The sequence below is a fragment of the Sinohyriopsis cumingii genome, chromosome 3 (assembly GCF_028554795.1).
Source record: "Sinohyriopsis cumingii isolate HCF-2022 chromosome 3, ASM2855479v2, whole genome shotgun sequence".
NCBI lineage: Eukaryota > Metazoa > Mollusca > Bivalvia > Unionida > Unionidae > Sinohyriopsis > Sinohyriopsis cumingii.
Genome location: NC_142963.1, coordinates 47,806,209 through 47,818,914, shown reverse-complemented (window position 1 = coordinate 47,818,914; position 12,706 = coordinate 47,806,209). Strand labels below are relative to the sequence as shown.

Sequence of the window (12,706 nt, the reverse complement as noted above, 5' to 3'; positions counted from 1 at the left end):
CTCCGTAAATAACTTTCCTGAAATGTCTGCAAAATCCAAAAATGTGAGATAGCGGAATTGCACAGGAGAACATTAGATCATTTCCTATTAACATAAGTCTTCGCGTGGCAAATCCGAGGTTGTAATTGTCATTGGTGCCGAGCATTATATTGACGTTGGTGGCGTCAGCATCATTAGCGGCATTTCTCGGTTTACCGATATTATACTGGAATTGATCAGCGTGATCAGAATTATCCTTGGCGAACATCATACTAGGACCGGCTGACCTGGTAAAATCATCCGAGTATCTAGCTAGGCCTATAATCGTCGTTGCTAAATCAACGTTGCCCGTGATTGATTCGATTTCTCTTCCATCGATCATATAAGTGGCGCTCTTGAATAATGCCATGATACCATTGTTGACGAATCCAATTTTAGAGTTTGCTGCGTAGTTGGTACCGTCAGCGTCTTTCACAATTTTACCAACAAATTCGATATATGCCTCAGATGGAAGAAAATATCTCGTTGTATCGTGAACTTGAATTTCAATGCGATTAGTTGCATTTGGTGTCACTGTGTCGTACGAGAAATACTGGAAATCACGCACGGATGTGTCTCTACCTACAGGCTCGTCCATGTCGAACACTTCGTTTGACACTTGTGCGAACATTTATTATTAAGAATTTCATCTAAAACGAAGACCGCTGCCTGATATGAAACTTGTGTTCGCGACTTCATTTGCTAGATTTGTGTTAGCAACTTCCTGTGCTAGCTCATTTATTTTTTTATTTGCTGCGTCGTTTATAGCTTTACTGACCTCGGGAGGCATTTCGCTGGTGCTAGGTAATTTGACGGGCTGCTTTTTTTTGCGCATTAAATTTGATATTTTACCTTTGACAACATCGAAGCCTTTAGTGGCCAAATTACCAATGCCAGAAATAACAGTCTCGCCAATTTTTCCTATTGCTTTTGATGCGAATTGCTTAACTGTGGGTCCGATTTTAGGGACTATCCTTGTAACGAGGCTTTTAACGATATCGCCAATTCCATTGCCGTGAATATATTTATATACAGGCAATCGAGAGTTAGCTATGCGGACCTGTCTAGGTCTGCGTTGATGTTTGTGAACAATCATGTTATTTCAATTGCGTTGTTTTAATCGATGAGTTCGTCAACGAGCTCTTTGTAAATGTAAGAATTGATGACACCGCCGCGAAATAATCGCTGACAAATATCTGAGGCCTCGTTGATTATTTCACGAGAATTGTTTCCGGCTCGCTTTCCTCCGATTAATACTTCGAGGCGAGATACATCGTTGACAACGCTGTCAGGACAAATAGTATATCCGCTTCCTGTTTTTGGTACTGGTGTTGATGGTTCACTAAACCACGCCGACACCACATCTTCCTCTTCCTCTTCCTCCGGTTCTTTTTTTCCTCTTTGTTTTATTTCTTCTTCTTTTTCTTTTACTTTTCTTCTATTTTTTTTACATATTCACGAAAATTAGAATCATATTTGTAGGGAGGTTTTTTGTTGGCAAAATATATCCACTCGACCCACTTTGCTTTTTTAATAGTTTTTGGATTAACGTTTGGATTTAAATATTTATCCTTTTCATTAAAATCCGCGGCGATATTGACTAAATTATCCTCGTCCTTGAGTAAAGTAATAGTATCATCATTAAAAATAAGCTTAATAGTATGTTGAAGAGTTTCATATTCGGACCTCAATGTTTCTTCTTGTGATTTCTTCGAAGATTCTGTCGGTAACGATCTCTTGTTGTATTCTTTCTTTGCATATGCGGCGTTTAAAAAACTAATATAAATAGGATTCGTTTTCTTCACATAGGATAAATTAAATTTAGCTCGGTATAGACTATTATACCAAATTTCTCGCGTTTTAATTTTTTTCAATCCGTCTTCCGTTAAAAAACTCATCCTGTTGTCAAAAGAATCTTCCGCATATGTACCTAATAATTTAATGTCATTACCAAATAAATCAAATTGTTTCGTCATTGTGCTCCAACCACCATCAGTAAATTTTTCTTTTATTACATCTCGAGGCTCTCTTCCTTGACTATCCTCCTCTTCTTCTTCTACTTCTTCTTCTACTTGCTGTGGTTGTTCTTGTGGCGCTTGTGCTTGTGCTTGTACTTGCTGCAATTGTTCTTGCCGCGCTTGTGCTTGTGCTTGTGCTTGGCGAATTTGATCCAGTCGATCTGGTACCATTCGAGTATGTTCCTCAATGTCTCTCAACACAGGAAGAATTCCACGTTTTTTGATATCCGGATCTTTCACATCACCAAGTAAGGCTCGCTCGGTTGTTTCGGTAACTGGCCTTAACAATTGTGATGATAAATCGGTAAGATAAAATTTCGCGTCTTCATAATCACGAACTTTTTTCTTAAATAATTCTTTTGCCGGGATAAGTTTCCTTACTGCCGCTAATTGCTCTCGCGCTAATCTAGCAGAATGAGGCTCTCCAACTCTACTAACTTTCCGACTCATATTATTTTCAAGTATATTATTTTAATGCGACGTAAAATTGGCCAAAGCAGCCCCACCATGCAACAAAAAAATTAACACAAAAAATTATTCCCTGACTTTTATTTTTCCTGTTCTTAACGCAAATTTACTAACACACACGGCGCGACCACCCGATGCACTTGGTCTGGAATGCATGAAAATTGATCTCCGTAGAAGGCTTTATTTCTGCTTTCTGAGGCTTCTACGGAGAAAGTTCGCGTAGGAAGCTTTATTTGGTCTGGAAACAAAGGTCTGTTAAACTTCCCTTAACGAGGATTTATTTTTCTGTCTCGGATGCTATGTTTATTTGACACACAAGTATACACACCTGATGCACCTAGTCTGGAATGCATGAAAATTAGCTTTCGTAGAAGGCGTTATTTCTGCTTTCTGAGGCTTCTACGGAGAAAGTTCGCGTAGGAAGCTTTATTTGGTCTGGAAACGAAGGTCTGTTCAACTTCCCTGCTGCTGCAACCTTGTTACAAAGTAGGCAGCTTTTCATATATACGACCAGACCAGTTCTTAGTCTTCGTATAATTAACGATGTTCTTCTCTTGGAACACGCTTTTTGCTTTGCAGGAAGTGCCTTCTCACACACTAGTGGAGACACATCCTAAGAATTCTCATATTTGCAAGAAGAATACATGTGTGTACCGTTTACGACGAAATGCAATGGATATTTACAGTATATATTTCCATGTAACGTACTTTTCATTATCTTTGACGGGTGTGAAATACGAACGACCGGAAGATGTCAAGTTTGGTGGATTAATATTTACAAAACTATATGCGGTGAATCGATAAGGGACAAGCGACTGAAATGTAAAGAAAAGGGATTGTCCTATTGACAATGTGTATTTCAAATGTGTTTCGGAATTTCTTCGCTGTTAACAGCACTGACTACAACTGCACATGCTATATGAAGAGCTTGAAAACCATGCGGTTAAAGATAATACGCGTGTAATATGACTATAAGTCATGGGATTGTGTAGACTAAAATAAGACAAATATGGCAGTCTCCAGTACGTGTATCGTGATGTTTGCCTCATATTGTTTACGTTAGGTTCGATGTATATGCAACATGTAACGATCGTTCATCTTGATACGACTTAATGCAACACGAAAATTACAATGCAATCACCCAATGAAATCTCTATTCTATTATCTATAGCGCGTACAACGCAATATCAAATTGCCTGTACATTCTATTGAATTGTTCATAAGTAAACATTTTAGCATTTTCTGTAATTACGTTTTATACATGAATTTGGCTATTTCACACCCACCCACCTTATGGTCTTGCACTGGCGTGAAACTGAAATGCGAGTTAGCTCAGTTATTGCACATGTTGGTCAAAGGGCATATTACCAAAACTGTGTCAAGTCCAGCCCCAAATTGACAGCCCATAATATACATAGATAGCAAGAAAAATATTTTTTTCTGTCAGTGTGTGCTATGTCACGGTCCGGTTTATGGCTGATGTACTATTGCCTTCAGTTTGTTTTAACTAGTGAATATGGTTTATCAGCGGGCGTTCATAAGCTGGAATTTTCATCGTATAGGAAGTGATCTCCACGTGATTACTGCGCCTATCTTTAGTCCTATAGTTCGGTCTATCTATACCATATTCTGGCCTATTTCCAATGGGCGTGTATATATATATATATATATATATATATATATATATATATATATATATATGTGTGTGTGTGTGTGTGTGTGTGTGTGTGTGTGTGTGTGTAATCTTGACAGGTTGTCCAAGATTAATTGTTGCGTCGGATAACACGAATATGTACAGAATAATGTACAGTTCTTTACATAAAAATTTTCTTTGGTTGCATTTTTATTTACAATTTTAATGTACAGTTATGGTCTAACCATACACTTTTTGTACAAAATACAGAAAGCAGTTTTTTTAATGCACATTTAAGCCTGGCTAGAGATGTTTTGCATATAATGCCAGGAAGCTATGTATGTACATAACTACTTTATGACAAAATGTATCTTTTGTTTATATTAAATGTACTTTCTGATCTTGACAGGTAATATATTCGGGTTAATCATCAAATGAGATTAACTATGACAAAATGCAAACATTGGTGACTGCTCTACATCGGAGCCATATCGTTAAATAGGATCCCTTTTTACAATTATTTTCAACTGTTTCTTTTATGGTCAACAATGATATTTGAAAAATCACTCTGCTCTCGGCTACAGAAGAGTCTGTCACATTAACTAGTATCCAGAGTACTGAAAGTGTTGGGAATCATTACATAAAACTCTGATTAAATACTCTGACATAAATCTCACAGGTTTGTCTATATATATCTTTTCATTCCGAGTAAGTTCCTGGAGAACGCGTTTGTGTGTCTTGCGCTTAGGGCAAAAAAAAAGCATTTTTATTTTGGGTTCTTAAGGTCAACTGTAAAAGTCATGGTAAATCTAATGATGAAATAATGTCACGACTTTGACAAAACGTTTAGGTCCTTGAGACCCACATGTCAGTAATATCCCTAGTCAATCATGCACTGTTAGTTACCACACAGATAGCTGTTACTCCTCTCTACACCATATTTGCCAAATAAGCGAATCTGCTATCTGGCGATTTACTATCCAATTTTAGATATTATCCCCAAGGCGGCCAAGAATGAGGTCACGTTTGTATGTTAAGAGCAACAGATTAGTTCCAAACACGTGACACCATTACTGTATTAACTTTAATTACTTACTGAAGTCATTGTTATACAATATTTGGAATTAATTTTAAACTAGCACAATTCTTTCAAAATAAAGGTGTCCTAATATATGATTTTGCAAAGCGTTAAATTGCCGATGATTATTGGAGCACCTATTTGTTAAATCATCATTTTCGGAGGTATGTTGCTTTGCACGTTGTGAAGTTCTTCAGTTTCGGAGGATAGTAATCCTTGCTTGTAGTTTGCAATCCCATAATATCTGAATAGATGTGATCATATTTAAAAAAAAACCAATAAAAAATAATAATAAAAAAACACACCGGAACTTGTGAAGTTCGCTGTTAATCAACTTGGGCGGACGTATCAGGTGACGTTCAAGGTACTCTTTTTCTAAACATCCATATTTCATTATTAAAAATGAAATAAAAACATATTGCTCACGACATGATATACTTGATTGAACGATATTGTCGTAACATAAGATAATATATGTGTAGATATGTTTTATGTAGATACTGGCATGTATGTGTTGACAGTTGTGTTATTTTCTATTATAGCTCAGGACAGATTACGACCTGGAATTTGACGTCACAGATGGATATAACAAGGTAAGAACATTTTCAATGAATCTGAAATTTTGACAGAACTAAACAGAACTAGTAGTGATCTGTTACTGGAAAATAACAACAGGTGGATGAACCATTTTGCTGATATACAGTCTCTTTAGCATGTACAGTGACAGGCGTTGTGCTCGTTTTTGGAGGAAGGGGTTGGGGAGTGGCAGGAACAGTCAGTTACTCAAAATCGTTTCGTATTTATTGACTTTGCTGATTTGATAATTTTGTTTTACGTTTTAGTACACTATGTGGTTTAATATTGATATATTCCTATCGATTCGGATAGACTGCAGCATCTGTTTATGCCGCAAATACGTAAAACACTTCCTTATAACAGTAAGGACAGTACGCTTGCAAGCTGTTCTCTTTCCGTAACTAGTGAAAATAAATACATATGATCGCTGTGACGACCTGTGGTCTGTAACTACATATTTCGGTGAAAGTTCCATTATGAAACATTATTTCTCCATGCATTTATACTTAAATGATACAGCCATATACAGCATACGTATGAAAACTAATCAGTTACTTGGCCTTTGGAGACCATGCCCTTGCTGAAATACGCCGTGAGTATCAATTGGGTGGCCATGATTGGCAAATATTGCCCATTTCACTTTTCACAAGTATACTTGTTACAGGAGTGATTATAAATGTATAGTATGTTAGACATTTTCACTTGTGTAACTGGCACAAATGATGAATATGTTAATTTAAATTTATGTACATGGAAGACAAAATGACGAACGCATTAATTGACGTTTATGTACATGGAAGACAAAACGATAATTCAGAACCTTTCCTTGACGAAATCTTTTCAAGAGTGTTAGTTCGCATTTCTACTTATGTGGAAGAGTTAAACAGCATAAGATTGTTTCGATTTTCTGAAGGGAAAGAAGTAAATATATTTGGAAAGGTTGGTAATTAAACAAAATATGCGCAGTATTTATCATGTAATATATTACATGAAATCTAATACATCAGGATTATTCATATGCACCAATATAATATATATCGCGATTTATTAAAGTTTTTCACTGTCAGTTTTCTTCTCTACCATCTATCTGTCTTCCTATATACAATTACAAAAGTGAAGACTTCCCATTCCCAATACTTATTAGTCTTTGATTTGTCTTTATCAATACAGGTGCATTTCTATGTGAAACTTGTCTGCGAAGATATCAATGACAACAGCCCCAGATTTCTTTCTCCGTCATACTCAAAAGCCATCTCGTCTGTAAGTTATTTTTTTAAAGTGAAAGGGTAAGATGCGACGATCTTTTATGCTTAAGAAACAAAAATAACACGCGATGGCTGCTTTTGTTGAAGAAAATGGGTACGATGCCACGGTCGCTTTTGTTTATGAAAAAAGGTACGATAAAACGGTTGCATTTTTTAAAAGAAAAAGGGTATGATATTTGCATCACTTAATATTATCAAAATGAGGTGTTAAAACGCATTTCATTTCACACAGGAACGACTGAAAATAACGATGAGCTCAAGCAAAGATTTCTAAGCCATGTTTTTGCATTTCAGTTACTATTTTCAAAATGTCCAATATCAATAATTTAAAAAGGAGGAGAAGAAAACGAGGCAATTTGGTTGACTTTGAAATACAAATTCAAAGAAGAAATTCGGTTGGTATTTGGGTGAATGGAGGATGGTCTGTATACAATGTAAAGCAAATTCAGCTGAAGGCATGACTTATCTGGTGTTAGTTTGATCAGTTAATAATTAGACGCAAAAGTGAATCTGGTTGACAATATTTTCGTAGCATCGTTTAGGGACTCAGTTTGTTTAGGAGAAATCTCTAGCAAAATACGCAAGTAAAGCTGTATGACTGTTGACAAAATCTTCATCGCCGCACATGGACGTTTCATGTAATCAAATAATTGTCATTTGAACAGTGAACACAAGAGCAGTTGAATTAATCCACATTGTGCGTAAACAGCCTTATCCGTTGTCAAAATATCAGTCATTTTCTATTACTTTTGCTATTGCTTTTCACAGAGGTCGCCGGTGGGAATGATTGTATTAATCGTCGTGGCTTTGGACATCGACAGTGGACTTGGAGGACAGATCCAGTACTCATTGGAGGTAGAGAGAGAGAGAGAGAGAGAGAGAGAGAGAGAGAGAGAGAGATATGTCAGAATTATTAATTTTTTGTTTAGATATAATATACCTACCAGGCCGATGTCAAGCCATAACTAGTGCTAAAGACAAAAAATGCACATTGAAATAGAAATATTAAAGGTAATATAATTGGCTAAATTCCGAAGGGATTGTGCAACATATGATGCCAACATGCATGTCTTGCACAGTAAGGTAACCGTCAGCAAATTCAGCCACTGACCAAATTATCAGAACTCTCATTTTGACGTATGATGCCAATATCACACATGGGCACTCTTACATAGCGTCATAGATTTAAAAATATAATAAAGTGTCTCCAAAATCATTCTAAATAATATTTTATATGAACAATGGTGCATTTAAAATTGTTAATGCTGTCAAAGGGGAACAAATCACGGGTTGATTTAATAATAAAATGTGTGTATGTGTGTTTAAATTAGCTTAAACAATATTTCACTCAAATCATGATGTCTACAATGTGGCAATTTATAGTGATGTCTTGCACTGGGGCATCATGCCGCAGACATGTAGCATGATAAACAGTTCTTTCGGTTTTTCTTCTCTTTTGGCATGCGCGTTAAAAAGCGGAAATTAACTTCTTTGCTTTTTCGGGGTTTATCAAGCCTTAAGTAGCAAATGAGTACATGCAGTCAGAATTACATTTTGTTTTATACTTGCATTCATGTGAAATGAGTTCCCAGAAGGTTCATCGGAGACCAAAAGAAAAACCTACTCTTTAAATTTTCCTTAATATAATCCTGAATGAAGATGTTAAACCATACGATTGATATGTAGTCATCTCTGATTTTATCCGTCTCTTCTGTATTTAATCTATCGACCAGTTTCAGGTATACCTTTTCTGGTTCAATGTCAATCTCACATACAAAAGTTCTGCATTTTCTATATTACATATCTTTTTACACCTCACTCATTTTATCCTTGTGCCAGTGTTCAAAATGTAAATCATTCTTTAAGCCGGTCCATTGATTCAAAAAGACAAATATGCTATCAGATGAAGCCTGAAAAATGCAATCTTACGTGTCCAAATCACCTATCGTTCTGGAAATTCCTCCAGTTTTGGCGTTTACTCGGTTATGTATCAGTTCTGGGCGCTACCATTATGTCTAGACCTAAATCCTTGGGTCTACTTCAAAATATGGACCGTGCGATTTTTGTCAGACCTGTGCCACGAGTGCGGTTTATCAGGACGCCGTTTTGCAGACACAGATGGTGAGTGCAATGTTATGGTGAGACATATTAGTTATTCTTATGCAAACGGGACAGATGCGTTTTTCTACCAACAATTCATTTCTCTTCGGCTGAAATTATAAACCTATCTGAACCTGATTTGCCTCCTTCAAAACAAATTTTACAAAGCGACGAGTGGACGTGTTTATCTTGAAGAACCTTCGTATTACGGCGAAAACGTTTTTCAAGTCCTCGTGATGTTCAATGGAATAACTGATGTAGTGCGTTTCTGGCATATGATACCTTTCATTGCGCTGTAATTTCTTTCTCAGTGCTGCCAGTGGACCATTATCTTTTGATCAGAAGCAAATGGAAGTGCTTCATGTGTTGGCGGCTACATGACAATTTGCTTTTTTCATTATGGCCCCACCTCTTCCAGATGCAGATAACATAATGCATGGGCGTCAGCATGGACGACAGGAACGCTCATATATTGCTGAAACTGGTCACATTCTTGAGGCAGCTTAATACGGGGGAAAATCCCACGTCAAGATATACATCTGATTGAGAGAACAGCTATTGCCGTCAGATTTCTGACATTACCTGGCCACGTACAATGTTTTACATTGGAATTTAATTTTGAAAACGATGTTAAACATGGTATTGATCCCCCCCTTCGCTTGCAAGAGGGAGGTCAAAATTGTGTTGTGGGTTTGTTGTGTTGTGGGTTTGAACTTTGTTGTTGTGTTCCAGCGGTCATACCCAGTTAGAATTCTGACACATTCCGGAGGAACTAAATGGTTTGGAGGACTCAAAGAGAGCCAACACTTTAAACAGCGGTATCTGGGGAAATATCAATTTAAAAACTTTCACAACCAAGGATTATTGATTTTCATCTTTGTTGGGCAGATTGCTTCTTTCTCGTTAAAGACTTGTAGAAGAAAAATACTTCCGACCAAGGAACCTATCTCAGAAGCTAGAGGGTTTTCATTTGGATGATATAAGATCAAGAGGAAGGTTTCTCTACGCTGATGCAGAGATAAATCCATTTCCCAGTCCATTCACTGGGTCAGCAGTTAGCTTTCTTTCTTGTCAGATAGCTAACAAATTACACAACACTGGGTTTACATAAATAATACATGTAATTGCAAATCACACACTAAAGTCAACAAATATCTCTCCAGTCACTTAGTTAGCTTTGAGCTGAATAGACCTTGGTCTTATTCATTGCTCTCGAAATTGAATCAGTGGTGGATTCTTTACTTGCTTCAATTGATACCAAATGGAATCATTGTCAGTGGTTTCTTAGAAGCTTCTTCTCCATAGGACCTGTTCATTGATTGTTCTTGCAAATGCGTATAGAGCCATCAAGTTGCACGCCCTATCGGTTGATTCCAAATGTGTACTTTTGCGTTCTGTCTATTCAACCTAATTGATGATACAGCCGGGTTTCATCGATATACATAGCTGGTAAAACGTGGATACCCAGAAAGCAAATATGCACTTATCTTCAATAGAGCCGTTTAATAACAGAAGGCTTCAAGTCCCAATTCACGAGCCTTAATTTGTAATGAAGAAAACCCGAGAGCATAAAACAACATATGACTTCAGTGAAAACAGTAAGTTAACACACACACACACACACACACACACATATATATATATAGTTCTGATGGTATATGCCTCTTAAACATTACCCTACACAAAGGAAAAGCCGTCTCACCTGTCCTTGCCATTGTCACACCTGCTTCACTCGAGGCCAGAGTAAATAACCAGGTCACATGCCTATATATTACATGTAGTGAATGGTTTTCCATGATTGCCTCCCCTGAGATGAATCTTGCAAAAGTGAAGATACAGTTATCACAGTGTCCGCCCTTCTGCTTAGCACATACGTTTTGGGCAATATATTCTGTTTTCATCAGTGGATTATTACCAGACGTTGACCAAAAATGCGTCGAGGAAAAGAATATCTTTAGTGACTAATGGTCAAAGAGACCAGTCTTCAAGGTCATAGGGGCACTGTGTTTTGGGTGGATGGTCATTGGTGACAGGTTTTGAATTTGCAAAATTATTAATATTAATGTTAAAGTAATCACGTTTCCACGGCATTAGTTACAGGAGTTATGGTTCCTTGTCTTCTATCCTCCCAACTTTGGTTAATGCAGCATAACTTTAATGAGGACTTTTGAAGAATTTCAATCAAACTTAGTATGCACCTTTATTATGATATGACCTTAAATTAGGTTATATCATTCCTCAACATCATGTACATCAGTTTTTACAGTATTTCTTGACTAATGGTTGCCAGACTTCAACCAAATGTAGCCTCTAGCTTTATATTACTGAGCTTTGATGTATGTATGTATGTATGTATGTATGTATGTATGTATGTATTGGGTTTAATGGCACATGGCGAAAATCCTGGTTATATAGTGTAAGTTTAGGCATATAAAAGACAAATAAAGCTACAGGCAAAAAAAACGATATCAAAAGAGAGCAAGTGTAAGTTTAGGCATATAAAAGACAGAAAGCTACAGGCAAAATAGGATATCAAAAGAGAGCAAGTGTTGTGACTCATGCGAGCTTTTCGCAGCTACCGCTGGCATCAATATGTGCGTGTTGAACACGGGCGAGTAATTTAGTCAATGCAATGCACCCGTATGCAAATATGAAACAGAGCTTCCGAAGTAGTTCTATATGTAACTTGCATTTATATGCGACATTCGTTGTGTACTTGTTAACTGTATATCATTACTCTAGTATCTAAATGTTCTGCCCTAATGTAGGTAATTATTGCCAATCAAACGTGCAAAATCTTGCTGTTTCTTCATTCGGTGTCAACAAAAGTTGAAATTCGCTTACCAGTCTCTCCACAATATTGGTATAAGAAATCTGCTTCGGGTTGGATTCGCAGAAGTATAAAATGTATTAGAAAGTCTACCAGATGTTCAACATTGGCCAGAAGCATAAATAAATAAAGTTCAAGATTTATATTCAATCGTTGCTAGCTGGAGAAGCATCGAATGAAAATTCAAGAACAATGCTTCCTTATGTGACTTTGGGATGTTAGTTTCATATATATATATATATATATATATATATATATATATATATATATATATATATATATATATATATATATATATATGTGTGTGTGTGTGTGTGTGTGTGTGTATTTGTGTTTGTATGTATGTGTGTATAATACGCATAATGCTAACTATTGGACATCAGCAATTTCCTGTTGAGAGACTTTGTAAAGCAATATTAAATCGAAAACACAATTGTTTCCAATATTTTTTGTCAGGCGGACGACCCCAGTGATTTGACATACTTTTTCATTAATACCCAAGCCGGGTTAATTATGACGAAAACCCCTCTGATCAGCATCCTATACCATGAGTTCAAAATGAGAGCAGTTGCCACGGTATGTATTCCTATATATGCTTCAGTACTGATGGCTATTGATCGTAAAAAGTATCAAAGATTATCTTTTGCGTGTATTTATATGTGCCGATTGTTGATGCACATGCCTCGTGGCCATTGATTGGAAGGACCGTCCACATAAACT

The 12,706-nt window shown here is 36.7% G+C and overlaps 1 protein-coding gene across 1 annotated transcript in view; it reads left to right on the top strand.

Annotated features, from left to right (window-relative positions):
* The window catches only part of LOC149802808 (protocadherin gamma-A10-like), an 81,046-nt gene that overhangs the window by 42,563 nt on the left and 25,777 nt on the right, over positions 1 to 12,706 (top strand). Inside the window, exons 4-7 of the mRNA XM_089951316.1 lie at positions 5,758 to 5,808; positions 6,962 to 7,051; positions 7,825 to 7,911; positions 12,443 to 12,562. Of these exons, the coding sequence (XP_089807442.1) occupies positions 5,758 to 5,808; positions 6,962 to 7,051; positions 7,825 to 7,911; positions 12,443 to 12,562 (348 nt within the window). The remainder of the gene's footprint in view (positions 1 to 5,757; positions 5,809 to 6,961; positions 7,052 to 7,824; positions 7,912 to 12,442; positions 12,563 to 12,706) is intronic.